This window comes from Phoxinus phoxinus, assembly GCF_949152265.1.
Source record: "Phoxinus phoxinus genome assembly, chromosome: 3".
NCBI classification, from domain to species: domain Eukaryota; kingdom Metazoa; phylum Chordata; class Actinopteri; order Cypriniformes; family Leuciscidae; genus Phoxinus; species Phoxinus phoxinus.
The window spans coordinates 4,864,303-4,883,330 of NC_136878.1; the positions used below are offsets into that span (position 1 = coordinate 4,864,303).

The 19,028-nt window shown below is 37.4% G+C and overlaps 1 protein-coding gene across 2 annotated transcripts in view; it reads right to left on the minus strand.

The window, feature by feature from the left end:
- Window positions 1-4,335: 4,335 nt before the first annotated feature.
- The window catches only part of LOC306996112 (uncharacterized protein), a 111,900-nt gene continuing 97,207 nt past the window's right edge, over window positions 4,336-19,028 (minus strand). The window contains exon 4 of one of the 2 annotated variants that reach the window (XM_079608252.1): window positions 4,336-4,801. In XM_079608252.1, coding sequence (XP_079464378.1) covers window positions 4,618-4,801 — 184 coding nt within the window. In that variant the 3' untranslated portion in view covers window positions 4,336-4,617. The remainder of the gene's footprint in view (window positions 4,802-19,028) is intronic. The other variant, XM_079608251.1, reaches the window with a different exon arrangement.

A 19,028-nucleotide genomic window follows, 5' to 3' on the forward strand; every position in this document is an offset into this window, starting at 1 on the left:
CAAAAATCCAACTAAAACGTTTTTAGGAAAAAAGCTCCATGAACAATGTATAAATAACCTTTTTGTTGACAATTTTTGTTCAGAACATTATTAAATCCCACATAACTACATAAACATTCTATTAATATTACTGGAAGAATGATTGTTCCTAACCATGCCAGAATGTTGGTCAAAGTTTTGAGAAAGCCTCCTGTTAGCTGCCTGGGATACAGCCATAGGTCAAACTCTAAGATGTTTTAGCTTGATACATGACAGAAGCACTTCCACTCCAAACTCCCAGCGGATCTCACCAGCATGTAGAGTTCAGTGGAAGTGTCTTCCTCAGCCTCGGGCCAGTATTCAACAGAATTTAGCTGGAGTGGATGAGTGAAGTCGGCTGCGCTCACCTGTGTTCCACCACAGAGCTACTCTGACAAACACAAGCGCTTCTTTTTCAAGCAGAAACTTAAAATCATCAAAAGAGAAGAAAGTGGCAAGTTTAAATGTGCCTGTGCCAAAAGTTTTATGTGCACCGTTTAAAAAAACAAAACATTTATATAATTAATTTTCCTTTAATAATATTTGCAATAAACAAAATCTTTGTGAAATTTCCAACCCGATCTCACGATAAATCGTACGTATTTTACAAGGTGGCTAATTCGTAAGATTTTTGCTAAATCGTACATATTTTATGAGCTTCCCAATTTGTATGAATTTGTACGAATGACCTACCCCTGACCCCGCCCCTAAATGGGCGGGATGAGACGTTAAACCGAGGTCCTAACTCTCTGTTGTCACAAAAAATCCCAGGATGTCTTTGGAAAGAATAGGGGTGTAACCCTGGCATCCTGGCCAAATTTGCCCAGTGGCCTCTGTCCATCATGACCTCCTAATCATTCCCCCTTTATGTAAAGTGATTGAGTGCCGAGAAAAGCGCTATATAAATGTAATGAATAATTATTATTTAGACAAATTGTACGAATTTGCACAAGTGAGGTCGTACAAATTCGTATGAATTAGCCACCTCGTAAAATACGTAAATAAGTAGATATCATCGTATTATATGAGTGAAATTTGAATATTAAGTGTATACCTGTTTCTTAAGCTTCATGTTTCAAGTTTTCAACAGCCTTTAAAACAGCCTTGGTTGACCAAAGTTCTGTACAAAAATGCCTAGGTCTAACTTCAAATAAACATTAAAATAATCTAACTTCAAATTAAAATAAACATTCACAAGACGTTAAAACCAAAAGAGTACAAATGGGTTTTCAAAAGACTTTTAAACTCAGACACTACATGTGGTCCCTATTCTGATAGAAAGTGGCAATTTGTTTCATAATTTAGGGCCAGCTACTGCAAAGGTCACCCAGTCACTCAGTCACCCCTGCATTGTAGTCTGGATCTGGGTACCAGTAGTGGATGATTGGTCTGTAATCTGAGCAATCTGACTGGATTGTGTTCAGTAAACAACTCTGAAAGGTACTGAGGAGCGAGATTGTTTAACGGTTAGTATACTAACAATATTTTGAATTCAATACGATATTGAATTGGTAGCCAGTGCAATGAACATAAAATAGGTGTAATGTGGTCCCGTTTGCGACTGCCCGTGAGCAAACGGGCAGCAGTGTTTTGGACCAGTTAAATGAATAGATGAGACAGTCAGCCCATGGTACAGCGAATTGCAGTTATCAAGCCGTGATGAAATAAAAGCATGAATTACAATCTCAAAACCCTTCCTATTTAGGAAGGGTATAACTTTCACTAATCTTCTTAGGTGGTAAAAGCTGTAACTGACAACAGCATTGATTTGTTTGTTCAGCTTTAAGCCACTATCTAGAATAAAACCCAGATCCTTTGCAACAAAAGAACGATATGGAGTGAGAGAACCCAAGTCAACAGTGCTCAGATCGGGTTTTTCAGTAGGCCCTAGCAGAACACTTTGTGTTTTGTCATCGTTGAGATGCAGGACATTATTGGTTAGCCATGTTTTCAAATCTTGAAGACAGGTTATTAATTGATTCATTGCAGACCTGTCGTTGTGCATAAATGGTATGTAAAGCTGAGTATCATCGCATAGCAATGATACAACATGCCAGATCTCCTAAATATAGTACCAACATGTATAATGAAAACAATAATGGTGCCAGGGTTGAACCCTGAGGGACACCACATGTTAACATGCGCTATAGAGGAAGATTAATACCCTATATTTACTGAGAATCTTCTTTTGGACAGAAAGGACCGAAACCAGTCCAGTACAGTGCCTCTACCATGGTCAACGAGCCTTTATGAGATAATATTTGCCTCAATATATAACAGTGCCTTATATGCCTATAAGCTACTCAGAAGCTAAACTATTCATTATTTAAATTAAAGTAGCCTACGGTGAAGGAACTCTTTCCAAAAAAGTAGTTAGCTACTCCCCAAATGTTCTTGCATCGAAACTACTGACGGGGGAAATATATATATTTATATATATATATATAACTATTCAATGGTATTATTTAGAATTGTATCAGAGTGTTTTTGAACGATTGAACACCCAATTAGGGTGACATCATCAAACTGTAACAGAAAAAATATATATAATTAAGATTAACTGATAGAACTAACTATCTAACTAACTATCTTTCTATTAACTAAATAGAACTTTCCGAACCAAATCACAAGAGTGAATAGAACTTTTAAAACCGATTCACAGGAATGAATAGAACTTTCCAAACCGATTCACTAGAATGAATAGAACTTTCCAAACCGATTCACTAGAATGAATAGAACTTTCCAAACCGATTCACTAGAATGAATAGAACTTTCCAAGCCAATTCACTAGAATGAATAGAACTTTCCAAACCGATTCACTAGAATGAATAGAACTTTCCAAACCGATTCACTAGAATGAATAGAACTTTCCAAACCGATTCACTAGAATGAATAGAACTTTCCAAACCGATTCACTAGAATGAATAGAACTTTCCAAACCAATTCACTAGAATGAATAGAACTTTCTAAAGCAACATATGAGAGAGGTTTGTTAGGACAAACTGATTCACTAGAATAAATCAAACTTTTCTTAGGCTCACTTAAGAGAGAAAGAAAGTTGTTTATCTCCTCTCGCTCGGCTGTAATACAAATGTAACATTGAAACATTGAGTGTCATGTTACTTACTGTAAACTGTGGTTGGAGTGTCACCGTCATAGTGTTACACGCTGTCTGATTCATATGTAGCATATAAGTCAATAAATGTCCTTATTCAAAGTGTTGGAAGAAACGATGGCTGTAAAAGTGAGCTGAAATCACACAACGTGGATGGTGTTGCATTAATAGAAATAGAAGTCACGGTTCTGGAGAGCTGTGTGGATCTTTTTACAGACGCAACATTAAAATAGCCTACATTATTTTTATAGGTAGTTGTAAATATATACACTTTAGTACATGCACAAAAAAAGTATTATTTTGCTGTTCAGTTTTATTTCAGACCATTAGTATATTCTGGAAGCTTTGACTGGGTGAAAAATAAATCCCCCACCTGTTGTTCAGTAGTCAAGTGTATAATATTTATCATGTATGAAAAATATGCACTCTGTGATTGAACACTCCATCATAAAAAGAAAAATAAACAGCACATGACACCGTTTTTGAGTAGTAAAATATTTTATAGAGCTTTTTAATGGATTCTGAAATTAGGCATTCACAAAGAATGAAATGACACACTTCTTGAATCCACTTTCTCCCCCATTATCTCTGCCTTAATATCGCCGTGCGTGTATAGTTGTTAGATCGTCTACATAAAAGCGTTAAGCATGTGGAATAATTGATTCGTTGAAACGTTTTCATAGTAAAAAAGCTGGTGTTTTGACCCTCATTGCTCCAAAATGATGAATCAGTAATCTGGCTTCCATTTCTTACCTGTAATTCCTCTTTTTATCTGTCTCTCTTTCTTTAATGTCGTCTGTCCTTATCGTCCTGTCTCCTGCTGTCACTGTGAATCAATCACTGACTGTTGTGAAGTTCAGGTAAGTACTGGCTCAAAGGGTATACATGAACCAACAATAAGCCCCTTCTCCCCCTCCGTTCTCGCCCTTTCATGATTTTGAGACATGAATTACCAGCATGGAAAATTAAAGCAGAATAAACAGACTTTAAAGGTGCAGTAAGTGATGTTAGCCATTTGGCAAAAAACAAACACTCAAAATGGATTCACAGGAAGAGAGTGTTTCTGATTGGTCAACACCTGTAATTCACTTAAAATGGAAATAATGACAGAATATATATATATATATATATATATATATATATATATATATATATATATATATATATATATTTTTTTTTTTTTTTAAGGATGTTTTTTTTTTAAGTGGAAAGTTTTTAATTCTCTCCATGGACTATAAATCTGAAATATCAAAGCGAACAGCCTTTAAGCCCACGACATTAATCTTGATTAGAAAATTTGCCTTCTGTGAAAATTACAGAAGATGCTTTAAAAAAAGATAATAAATAAGGGCTCCTCGTCAAGGAACGCATGTAGCGGATGATGTGCCTCTAAACGGGACCCGGAAGAGAAGAGGCTTGAGGTTGGTTGAAAAACCATCCTTGTTGACTAATGATGGCACGGTCACGTCCTGCTAATAAAGTGTTCAGAGGAACCAGAAGCATTTCCTGCGGCTCTTCTTGACCGTCTGGAGGGCCTGTGGAGAGTCCTGCTGGCGTGGAGGAGGAGGAAAGACCAGCTGAGGAGAGCTTTGCTCCGATTCCTGCTGCTCCGGAACCTTCCACGCTCGCGTCACCTGACCCTCCTGAAGCCGGAAGTCATGCTCCACGCTGAAAGACAAGGGTGTTTACTGCTATTATTGTGGCACACATTTTTTTTATTTGAGAATGCATTGAAATTCACTCTTAAAAATAAAGGTTATTTACTGGCATTGATGGTTTCATGAAAAACCTTTACCATCCATACATAAAAGGTTCTTTACACTGGAAAAAGGGTTTTAGACTGTTCTATATAAATGGTTCTGTTATCGACCTGTTCACTGAAAGGCAACCAAAAATGGTTCTTCTATGAAATCACTGCAAAACCTCCCTTTTGGAGCCTTTATTTTTAAGAGCGCAATGTGGATTAAAGTTTGATGTTGGCGTTTACATTTTAGATTTAGAACTTTCATCTTGTGAAAAGTTCCTGGTTAAGACACTGTTTACACCTGGTATTAAGATGCGTTTTGGTCGATCGGATCACAAGTGGATGACGGGTATAAAACGCTTTGAGCTTGTCCACTTCTACCACTTCCAGAGGTAGTTGAAAACTCAATGCGTTCGAATATACACAAAGGACTGTCTACTCTCCCAAGTTTGGTTTGAAGATGAAAAACGTACCAAGCACAATGTTCTCTCACCATTCCTGATTTCTAACACACACTCAGTGTTCGGCTGGTCTTGCGGCTGTCAGAGCAGAAATTAAAGCTGCTGCTCTCCAAGTGTTTTCCGGTCGTGTTCACATGGAAATTGCAGGAGCTTATTTTGTCCGCTAGATCCAAAGATCTGAAAAAACCCATACATTTACCCGCTCATAGACCCTCCCCTCCAAGAAATCAGGACAAAAGTGTTTGAAAGTGTACCGAGACGGATTAAAACACCAGGTGTAAATGGGAATGTGTCTCCCTCATCTACTTACGATCCGATGAAAAAAAATGCATCTTAATAAACAGGGAACTCTCAAACTCTCAAGCTTTTAACATGTCAAATCCGCCAGCTCCTATTTTGGCGGTACATTGGTGAAGTTATGTAAACTATCCACAAAACGATTGTAAATTATGTGAATGTGAATTTAAGTATAGTGCACATTGCGTTCCCAAAGACTGTGGAAGTGAGACTGCCTTCAGATTTCATCAAAAATATCTTAATTTGTGATCCGAAGATGAACGAAAGACTTACATGGTTGGAACAACATGAGGGTGAGTAATTACTGACTGAATTTTCATTTTTGGGTGAACTAACCCTTTAAACTCACAGCGCTGGCAGAGATGGAGTTTGTGAGAAGCATCATGTACTGTGAACCGAGCTGATCTGAAAACACACTATTGTACCACAGTGCCACTGTTCACTCTGAAACATGCAGCGCATCAGCGATGTAGTTCTTTAGTTAAATCACAACCTTTGATTTAATCATCAAGATTTCTGTTTTATCTCGATTAATTGTGCAGCCCCATTTATTTGAATCTTACATTAAATGCAGCTTTTCATCAACTCATGAACCCCCTTTTGGAAACCCTGCGTTAGAGAACGCGCATATGCTGTTACAGCACTGTTTCCAAACATAAAACTTTGATGATCTCTGAAAAATGTAAGAGTTTCAAAAGTTTGCCTTCATTATATTTCAAGGGGTGGTTGATTATGATTTCACTTTTCTAACTTTAGCGTGTAATGTTTCGGTTTGAGCATAAACAACATCTGCAAAGTTACAATGCTCAAAGTACAAAGCAAAGGGAGATATTTGCTTTTAAAGAAATCATTTTTTAAGGACTACAACAAACGGCTGGTAGGGACTACGCGACATTCATCCCGGGTTAATGACATCACCAACCCTAAAATTTACATAAACCCCGCCCCCGGGAACGCTATTTATAGATTGCCATGACAGAATATGCTAATTAATGACTAGAAGATATAATTACTCCACATCAGCTGCATAAATTAACTAACTAAATTAACTAACCAATCAGAAATGTCATGTTGCTTCTATATGTTGTCACTTCTTCTTGAGTCGCTCCATCATTGTCTGACTCCGGTTTGAACATAAAAGGCTAAAAGTTTTTGAAATTTTCAGAGCATGTGTGTGTGTGAGGTAAAAGGACACAAGCTGTTGAAGCTCCGCCCCCTGTGCCGGGAGCAGCAGCTCATTTGCATTTAAAGGGGCACACACAAAAACGGTGCGTTTTTGCTCACCCTCAAAAAGTGACAATTTTAACATGCTTATATCTGTGGGGTATTTTGAGATAAAACTTCTCACACTCTGGGGACATCAAAGACTTATTTTACATCTTGTGAAAAGAGCATTATACCACCCCTTTAAAAGTAGAGCTTTGAGATTCTTTAAAATATCTGATTTTGTGTCGCAAAGAAACGAGTAAACAATCACAAAATTGTCTTTTCCTTTAGAAATCTAGGGGACAAATGCCCTCAACAGAAGACATCAAAATAGCTATAGCCTGCGGAAAAATAAAGGCGCATATAAATGCATGTGAACGTTTGCCGTTGACATTTTGTCAGCAGTACAGAGCCTGACAGCTGGGATTGTTGCTGATGATGCACTGGCCCAGATAGCTGGCAAACGCTGATGTGGACATGAAGCAGCTTTCCCAGAGTACGGGTAGAGTGCCACTGAACAACACGGCCATAACTCTTCATGCTAAATGTGACTAATGAGATCATTGTTCCTCTTATATATATTTATATGCTCTCAATTTATTGCAGAGAGAGAGAGAATTACCTTCATCGAGTGGTACCTAAGTTCCCGTGTCAAGGCACTCACACTCACACACTTCGCCTACGAAATCCCCCAGAGAACGCCGATGTCAGACAGACAGGGAACACTATGTGCTTTCCGTAACAATAGCACTTTTAAACCTCTTCAAAAAATCCCTCTTCCAACCTCTTACCTTGCAGTCAGTCTCTCTGCATCGGCTTAAAGACTAAAGGCCTCATGTAGATGTTGTGTTCGCACAAAAAAAGTCTCCGCACACACGTCAGGATTTACAAGAAACAAATGTGACTTGAGAATGTTTGCACACTCTTTTGTCACTGGTGTTGCCGGTTTAACAGCTCAAGTGACAAACTAGGGAATTGAAGATAATCACTAGTCAATGCTAAAAGATTTATACTGGAAGCAATTATAATTGGAAAACAATCCTAATAGGAATTTTCTTGTAGGATTCCAACGTAAGAACAAAAGTCACATTGTCACGATTCTCTCAAACTAGAAGAAAATTTAAGTTTCGATCCTTTCGGTCTTCGCCAGTTATTCAAAACATTACAACTTGAAAGTCATACACCTGAGTAGGCATGGGAAACAAACAAGACAGCAATTAAAAAAAGTTTTTTTCTCATTGTTTTTGGAGAGTCCTGTCTTCATCAGTTAATTGCTCTATTGTTTGTTGTCCACAGCCACTCAGGTGTATGTATTCAAAGATTGTATCCTATTATTAAAACAAAATTTGAGAGTATTGTGACAATTTTCTTTTCTTTTGTTCTTTTTTGAAGGCCTTCTTGGATGTTTTTGGTCATCCACACTTGAAAAGGTTTCAGTGGGGTTCATTCTTGAGTTTTAAAGAACCCTTTATGCCAAAAAGGTTCTATATACAGAGAAATATCTTAAATGATTGCATAATACTTTCAAGTTTAATGAGTTATTTCAATGTATGAGCTTATCTTTTATGCTTCTGAATAGGATCAAATGTTCTTGTAGGACATGAAAGGAATTGAATGTAGCAAAACATTATTCCAATAAAAATACAGGCAGCCAGAGTTATGATAAAGATAGACAATATTTAAAAGAATAATTTTAACGTATTCTTGTGTGACTGGTTTCAAATTATGATAAAAATTCCAACTGTCCTGTACACATTCCTTCAGGATCCTCTTGGTTATGGATACTTCAAAAAGCACTTTTCACTAAATTCATCCGTCATATTCAAAAGGCAATTCTACAGTTGCAGCTGGTTTTACTAATGAAATCAACTGCACGAGTTTACTTTCATGAACAGAGAGCAATTTCATCTCACCGTGTGGATGGAATGAATTTTTCCTCAATTTATAAATGGAAGGTGACTCAGAACTGGGATGTTTACTGCAATCACACAACCACTAGAGAATGATAGAAACGGATGGATAGACAGATAGATATGGATAGACAGACAGAAAGAAAGAATGATAGACTGATAGACTATGATAGATAGATAGTTGGCTGGCTGGATGGCTGGCTGGATGGCTGGCTGGCTGGCTGGATGGATGGATGGATGGATGGATGGATGGATGGATGGATGGATGGATGGATGGATGGATGGATGGATGGATGGATGGATGGATGGATGGATGGATGGACGGACGGATGGACGGATGGATGGATGGACGGATGGATGGATGGACGGATGGACGGATGGATGGACGGATGGACGGATGGATGGATGGACGGATGGATGGATGGACGGATGGATGGACGGATGGACGGATGGACGGATGGATGGATGGATGGATGGATGGATGGACGGATAGATGGATGGATAATAAGGTGAACAAGGCAGAAGTTTGATGGTGCACTATTTGTACATTTATATTTACATTAATCCCAACCAAAACAATTCCAAAATACCAACAATGCTTTCTGCTTTCATTTTACAGCGTCATGATGAGCCTCATGTGATGTTTCTTCAGCACTCATGTATAGAAAACATAAAACACCCACAAGTAAGCTTAAAACTCGATGATTAGTGTTGTGATTACTGATAGACTTTGAACACCTGTAATTCACCATTGCATGCATGAGTGCAAAAAAACACATCTGTGATTGGTTACAATACTGCAACGCTGCAAAAACGCTGCACTTTTAATAATTAATCACAAAAATCGGTAGTCATGATTATGTATTTGATTAATTGTACAGCCAACTTGTCCTGCTTTATGTTTCAGTGAGAACAGTTTGAATTTAAGGAGATTTTTTAGAATGTGCAGGTTTTTTTAAATTGTGGTTTACATTTTGTCTGTCATATGCAAATAAACAGTACTTTATTTTCTATTAAACAGCTAGTTACTTAATTTCATATTGAGACAGTGGGTTCTAAAGCACTGTATAGGTTAGCTTAATAAATGTGCAAACATGCCACAGAGAATCCAATTATTTCAGTTACTTTCGAAGTTGCATAATGGATTATCAGTATTTTTAAAACAAGGCCCCAGAAAAAAAACTGAAACTTCAAACCATTGGATACTGATATCAATACTTTTCATCCATATGCATATATATGCTGCAATGCACAAACTTTTGATATGCATTGAAACAAAGTGAAGTTTTATGCATGAGGCTCAGGCCCAGAGAATCAAACCCTCTGTATTTTCACCGACTAGCACTTCCAGCATTTTCTCCTACCAGATAAATCATTTCAGAAAAAAAAAAGACCTGCTGAGAAGGAGAGTAGCGCCCTGTCCCTCCCAGCAGTCCTAATTACCTCGCTTCTGGTCCTGAGAATGGATGGACTAGTGTCTGAACTCGATATTACTTCTTCTACCCCGTTCCCTCACTAACGTCTTTCATTCACACCATCTCGCCCCAATACCACGCTCTTAAGTGCGGCGCCTGATTCAGAGCCTCTATTTTAAGGTTTTTAAGAAAAGTCTGTCTTTTTCTAAGCAACAGATTATGTCTCTCGCTGCGGGTCGGAGTCGCACCCAAGGGGAGGATGGGTCTAATATGGGTGGGCTGAATTTGGTAAAAAAGTATTAACGAGATTTGTCCTAATTTAGAGCATGGTAAGCATCAGTGGGAGAAGCTCGGAGCTTCTCTGGGAATAAAGCATCTCTATAACCGGAAGCCTGTAAAGACATTAGCCGCCTTGAAGGGCGTTAAATAACTTTCCTGCATATTTATGAGCTGGTGGTGTCACACAGGGGTGATTGACATCTAAATTCCCTGGCACAGACATTACAAGTGCATTTAGTATTATGTCACCATTATGTCAGCCTGTCAAACATAGATGTCATGTGTCAGAAATGACTTGTGCAGTGTACATCAAATGCTGAAAAAAGATTGCAAACATAAAAAATAAACCCAAAAAGATCAATAAAAAACTTGATGTTCAGAATGGCACAGTCGCACGCTACAAAAAGTGCATTTGTTACCTTGAAGAGATATTTGTACCTGGTTTAACTTTTACAAAATCCGTGGTATTCAGGTTCCGTCATGTTAAATACTACATACATTTTAATAAAACTGTATGCATAGGATTTATTAATGAACTGCTAAATACATTTATGTTTTTTTTAATCAAACTTTGATTTAATTGCAGTTTTAATTGCAGTAGCCTATATAGTAAATGCAAAACTTTATTTTTCAATATACTTCATTTGACAACAATGCAACAATACTGTTTGATACTTTATATTGTATTGCATACTTTTTCACATACGATTAGTAAACAGGTTTTAATTAGTTTTTAATGTAAAAATAAAGTGGATGTCACATTACACATAAGGTGGATACTGCTTTCTGTTTACTATTAGTATGTGAAAAAGTATGCAACACAGTAAAGTATCAAACGAATGAAATATTCGAAGTGAATATTCAATGCTTCTGCGTTCTGTGTAATTCGGTTCCCAACTCAGTCCGTCATGCTGCTTAATATTGCAAACTGGCATTTGTTGTATTTTAATTTATTACCATAATCACAAACACACAATTTACTGCACTTTTGTTATTGATTATTTTTCGAGTTATTTACCCATAGCAGCCAATGAATCATATCTCACACATTCACAAAATATAGCTTACTTCTGTATTTGCTAAATAAGGGGGGATACTACATACTGTGTGCAGTATGCAACTTATAGTATTCCATTCTGAACATGGTTATGAGACAATCCTGAAGTGTAAATGGAGAGTTACAAATAAGGGCAGGGTAGGATTTCTGAGAGGATGAGCAGATAATGAAAGACTTTCTTGGGGCCTGATGGAGTGTGGATTTGATTCCGCTGTACTGGGCGGGAAGCTTGGCAGAATTGGCTGATGTCTTGAAGACGGAATGTGGATCACGACGTGAGACTGGAAAGGGTGGAGTGAGACTGTCAGGCTGAGAGAGAGATTGGACATTGTAATTATGGTTTAGCAAGACACCTCTGCAAGGACAACCAATAACTCAGCTGCATCGTTGGGCGTTACTGAGATGCGCAACGATTGTGCTTTACATCGCAAAGGTGCTCAAAAAAGTTTGTTTTATTTTATTCAGTCACCTCTAAAGTTTCAGAGGAGATGTCAGTGTGCTCATATTCAGATCTCAATAGGACGTTATTTCTCATTTCTAAAACATTTATCATCAAATTATTCTATAAATAACTAAATAAATAAACTCCACATTTACTTTATCGCTCCGTTGTCAACAATCCTCTCAGGTTACATTTTATTTTGATGGTCCACTTTAGACATAAGTAGAATTCTCTTCTGCGGAGTGATTTGCTCGTAGCGCCTGAGAAGCCCCGCGGTGAGGAGTGTTGCGCTAATCACTCCGCCCAAGTAGCAGTGCTTCGCCTTCTGAGAATATAGTTCCCAGTATGTATACGGCTAGAAGATGGCTGTGTCTCATGTGACCTTGTTATTTGAACACGCTGTGACTATACAAATCACAACATGTAAATAGGGAAATGTTGGCGTTATTTTGTCACTTATTGGGAGCAGTATGCTAGCTGGAGCCATTTACCTCCAGTCTTTGTGCTAAGCTAGGCTAGCGGTGGGTGCGTCAGACAGAGTTACGACACGGACGGAGATGAGAATGGTATGTATGGACTTATCTAACTCTGGGGGATACGGTGTATAAGCTAAAGTCACAACAAGTCGGCGTGTTCCTTTAAACAAGATTCAACACATTTTTTTAAGTCAGTTTCATTTGAAATGACTTAAACATCCAAGTTGATTGTACTTAAAAATGTACAGCAGCAACACTCACATTAGAGTATTAGTAAACTGTTAGGTTAGGGTTCGGGTTAGTAGAATAAGTTGACATGCAGAGTTACTTTCAGTTCACTTTCAGCATCACAATAAAAAGTGTTAGTAAGCAGACTATGATCAACAAAAAAAAAATTGAGCTGCTATTCACATATTCTTGAAATATGACTAAAACTATAACTACAAAGTAAAATAATTCTTCCAAAAGTAATAAATAAATAAATTATTTGAGCTGCTATACACATTGCTTTAAATAATGAATGTCAACCATCGTCTCTTCTACTTTAATTTCTCCTCAGGAACAACCGAGACAACAATTACATTTTGCCTAGCAGAACATACACTACTTATTTAATTTTGGCTAGATCACACTTGATGGGATGAGAAAGATGTGTGCGCAGGGGCTTTGCAGGACCGTCATCCAGCTCTGTATCTGTGTGTTTGATAGTGGAGCCGAATAACTGATATCAGCACTGAGCGTTGGTGCAAGTCCTGCGTAATCCCATGTAAACAAGTCACTGTATGTGCAGATACAATATGTGTTGAAAAGATATAAAAAAATGTAATATGAACTTCACAACAGCCCCTAAATAGTATGCATAGCATAAGGATAACGGATGTAATTTTTTAACGACTTACATGTATAATGATTTGCATACAATGTGCTTATATCAGCAACGGGTGGATTTAACATTCACTGTATGTTCTACATTACGACAACATGCTTTCCTGTGCAGCTCTTTATAATCTCATGTTATTGAATGTGTGGTTATACTCGGAAATTCACACTTACAAAGCACTTTTACTATTTCATACAGTACACTATCAAAAGTTTGGAATAATTAAGATTTTTAATACTTTTGAAAAAAGACTCTAATGCTCACCAGGGCTGCATTCACGTAATCAAAAATACTGTGAAATATTATTACAATTTAAAATAACTGTTTTCTATTTGAATATACTGTATTTTAAAATGTAATTTATTTCAACATCATTACTCCAGTCTGCAGTGTCACATGATCCTTCAGAAATAATTCCAATATGCTGATTTGCTGCACAAGACATATTTCTTCTTATTATTAATGTATAGTAGACTATAAATACTGTGCACAGTACGCACATTTGCTGTGCATGGACTTCCCAGATGACCAACTACTGTACATTTGCCGGACTGTGTAATCTACGCAGAGTACTGTATGGCAAACGTGACTTGATTAGCAATAAAAAAAATAAAAAAAATAAAAAAAAACGTGACTTGATTAAACTTGACCTTCCGTCGTGACAAATGATTTATCAAACTGGAAAGATGCAAAACAAAGAAGCAAAATAACTGCATGAATCATTACAAGATGATTCAAATGTAAAAATATACAGAGTAGTATTGCATTCTAAATGCAATTGTGTGTGTGTGTGTGTGTGGGGGGGTGTGTGTGTGTGTGTGTTTTCTTGGCATGAATGCATAGTTTACATGTGTGAGTTACAGCCACAACGTCTGATTAGCGGTAATCTCTCATGCTAATCTGTAAGTGAACGTTCACATTTATCTGCAGATTTATGATTGTATTTACAACACAGCTTGAATTCAGAACAAGTGCCTGGCAGACAAGATTTACACAGTTTTCTGCTGATACCGTTCGTTCAGGCCTGTTTGATCAGCCCGGCTGTGCAGCTCCAGCCATTCCAATGACGCTAAACTAATGCAAGCAACGCCTCCTGTTCAACCACTCAAACGTTAGTGTGTCCACACAGGGTTCTGGTAGAGTCATGTCCAGTTTGCATCGGTGGCGGTCACGTTGGCCGCTTATCTGGCCTTTCCGAGCTGATTTGTAAACTCTGCAATCAGGCCGGAGAGCTGTTTATCAAGACAAACTCCGCCGCTTTGAAATGGAAATCTGCAAATCTGTTCACGTCACTCTTATCTGATGGAAAGGAGCATTAATTTGCACTTGAAAGGGCTATTTGATTTCAAGGTTGTAAACAGTGTGTATGAGTATGTGTGTATGTGAGGACAGAGGCGTGCGTGTGTCCCGGCTGAGTAAAGGCGAAGCCGTAGAGCACGGAAATGCCAAGTGTACCCATGGGGACGCCCCTGCCCACACTAAAACAAGCCCTAGAGGAAGAAGCTTTCTTTTAGATGCATCTTTATTTATCAGCACACAACGGAGCATTTCTGCAACTTACAGCACAGTGTGGTATGGGTTCACATAACCAAAACTAGTCTAATTATCAATCGCAAAAGCAAAAAGCTTATAAAAACAATAAAAAATGTAAAGCTTTTCAAATACATATAACTGCATTGATATTTTAAACTTTTATTTTTGTATTTATCACTTTTTTATTTTATTTTTATTTGTATTATTATGTTCATTTTATACTTTAGTTGATGTTATTCTCTGGTTAAACATTTTGAGCTGTATTTACAATGCTTTGTATTCATCTTATTTTTTTATTGCATTGTACTTTAAATGTCTATAATTGAACTAAACAAAAACATTTTTTTTTTTTTATGTAAAAAAATTATGAATCGTTAAAGGGGAAGTGTGTTTCCTATTTTAGATTACACTTATTCCATCTTAAGTAAGCCATTCTTGCTTCAAATGAATCCCCAAAAAGTGTAAACACAAGGACTTTCTATGTTATATGAAAATTATATTATTGCACAGCTCTCTAAAAAAGTTGGATATATATCCACCTTTTTCCACATAGTACATACGGTATACTTATGTAAAGCAATATATACTTTATAACAAATACCAAATCTACATAACAAATCTCAACTGCCTGATTTTTTTTTTTCATTACAAAATTTAACTATATCACCCAGGTCTTTTTTATTTATATATAAGTATGTCCAACTTTATCCGCATACTTGCGTGATATATACTACATGGCATATCTTAAAGGTAGTGTAGGCAATTTCAGAGAGGCTAGCAATAGCACGCTAGCTCTGAGAGCATAAGATGCCACCCTCCCTTCAGAGAGTCTGCAAAGCGTCATGTACACGTCTTCAAAACACATGTGTCTTCTTCACACAGTAGAGTTTGCAAAGCGTCACGAGAGATGGGGGTAAATTACCTCATGTCTCAAAGCACATAAAATCATAAAATCATAAAATTAATCGGTAAATATAAAATAAAACACACACCCAAGTACTTTTTCAGCTGTTATTGCATTTTGTTAATGTCAGTTTTGCATTTGGAGAGGCAGGGTGACAACAAAATACTGTATATTACTTAGATAAGTTTTAGGCTATATTTTTGGAGGGAAAAGCTTAGTGTTCATGCACTGGCTTTAACTTAACTCTAACTTAACTTTTCTATATCATTCATCTGTTGTAATTAAAAGTTAGTATATCCCCAAAATTCAATTAAATAAAAGTTGCTATAAAGGTGGTAGCAATTCATTACCGAACTAATTAGATGCTACCTTCACAGCTGGCGAAGTCGCGCTAGCTAACTAGCAAGCAGGCAATGCTAGAAAATTGGTTGAAACAACCAAGATAAAATATAAATAATTACGCTGTGAATACAAATGAAGACCATATAGGCCTAAGCATCGCAAAGGGCCTCTGATACAATATAGACAGTTGACAATTCAAAAGAGGTCGATATTTCAGCAAGTTACCTCTGGAACAACTCGACGCGCAGCAATGTAAGTGAATGGGGTCCAACGCCCAAATGACAGTGTTGGGAACTAATCCGATCTTCAAATCACGGAAGTAGGCGGTTAAACGCCGCCATTTTTTACAATGGAGGTCTATGGGAGTGTCGCAACTCTTTCTCTCTATGGCTCTGGTCAAGTCAAGTTTATTTGTATAGCACTGAGCAGCAATACACATTGTTTCGAATGCATTTCTTATGCATTCTTTCATTTTTGGATTTCATTTTTGAATAAAATTTTTGGTTGAAATATTTATTTAAAGGGCACCTATTATGACATTTAAAATGTTCCTAATGTTGTTGTGGGAGTCCCCAACAACAGTTTTACATGCATGCAATGACAAAAAACACTTTTGTTTTCGTATAATATGCATTTATTTTTACCTGATTTGCTCACCGACTCCCAAATGATTCGTTCAACGACTCATTTTTCCAAACCCCTCCTTTGTGCGACGCTAATCTGCGATTGGTCAGATGACCCAGCAGTGTTTACAGAGATAATACTTATTGTTTAACACGGAGTACAATGATGCTTTTATCAATTAAATTGTGTTATAATAATGATTATAGTCCACTGCTTTATAGTTTGTAGTAAAAAACGAAAAATAAGATAAATAATTTAATGTTATGTTAGCGAGCATAGCCCAGAGTTCATATTGTAAAAGCACAATCAGTCTTTGTTTGCGTTAGCCCGATGCATAAACATAACGTTTTTACAAAAAAAAATGCAGTTACGTTACTACGAGGTATTACTCTATTCTTTAGACAACTCCGAAAACAACGACAAACACTTCACATATATCAATACAATTGCCATTGAAGACCTAGAAGCTAAACGGTGCTTACACAACAAACAAAATAATTATTAAGCATGCTACATAAAATATAAAAGCAACAATTATTAATAACACTTACAGGTTGTGATACGGAGGAGGAAGCTGATGCAAATACACTTGGAACTGAACCTTCCTTCAATATCAGCCGGCTCGCGAATCCAAGTTTGAGTGCATTTAAGTTGGTAAAGCAATCGTCTTCAAAATGGCGCGAGCAAAGCACAAGGCTCGGACTACTTCTGTGGTATAGTTATATATATGAATTGTAGCCACTTAGTCTTCAAATGCTCCTCCTTGGGCAGATGAAAAAAGTTGGCTTTTGAGTCACACTTCAGAACACAGCGTCTCGTCACCATGATATTTTCCCTGGCCTTGGAGCGCAATAAGTGGGCGTATCGTATTCAAATAACTTGACAAGTTGACGTCATCTAGTCAGAGAAAAAGCTTCGGTCTTCTAACGATTCATAAAAATGACTCCGATTCGACTCTTACTTTTGAAAGACAATAACTTTATATACGGTGCACTTTCATATTTCAAACTTTGCAGGATGTTTTTGTTCACTTAGATCTATGTTACACACTACATGAAAGGTAAATTTCAAAATTCCATAATAGGTGCCCTTTAAAAGATTATTTTTTTCTCTAATTTCATTTTTGGTTGAACTATTCCTTTAAAATATTTGTTCAAAAACAAGAAGACATTCAGAATTAAAACACCGCCAGTACGGCAGTACATGTGCTCGACCACAAATGGGGAACCAGTACTACCATAACCAGTTACCCACCCAGATCTTTAACTGTATTGAAATTAGTGGCTACAAATGCTGCACAACAGCACATTAAAGTGCAAGTGTGCGTTCTCTTTAACTCATGTATGTTGTTTGCTGTAAGCATCGTCCCTGTGCGCTCACAACGCTTTGATCGCCACCCATATCATACGAGCGGTTTATATGATCTCTTTTATGTGAGAAGCTTTGTGCTGAGCGCCGTGAAACTCTGCGAGGTTTAATGAGATATGTATGAAATATGGGAGAACATGTCGTCCCTGCTTGTGTAATGGCTTATAGTGTTATTGCTCACCTTCATGTTTTTATAATGACTGAAGCTGTAAGCACTCAGAGGCGACGAGCCCTTGAGAATATTTGGGAAGGAAAATCCCGTGCATGGAAAGGAAAATCCCGTGCATGGAAAGGAAGCAAAGATTCAGTTTGAGCACAGATGGGGAAAAGTGAAAAACAATCAAAATCAACATCATATTGCATGCATAACAAGGCACAAATATGTGTCTTTAGTGCTTCTGTGATGTCTCTTCATGTTTGCTGTAAAGCTGTATAGCTGCACCTGAGGTTATTTCACTGCAGTCATACAAAACTTTGTTATTTGAAATACTCTTTTTCTCTCTAGTCAGCGACAGACTCGCTCACAGGCGACATAAAGAGGCAATGTTCGGCATGCAGCTGTCACAGTGCACTTCATTTCTCTCTCATCCAAACGCTCTCAGCTCCAGAGGAATCCGAATAAAGCAGCCAAAAACACCAACGTTACTGTATACTGACAAACAGACGGCGCTTAAATGCTTAAGTTGTCAGTCGAGCAAGATATGAACCCCTTGGACTACAGTGTTCTTCCTAGCCAATATATAAATATTATGTTTAGAGACTGGACTCAAAAGGAGCACACTGAAAGATTTCCGCACATCGCTGCTCAGCACAAACCTCTCTTTACAATTATATTTACCAGCGTGTGCAATCTGAGGTTTGCAGTGGCGTAAGCAAAACATCAGAAGTTCCAGTTGAAATGTCAGCACTCAAGAGTTTAGACTGAAACTGATGATAACACAACAATAGTCACACAAG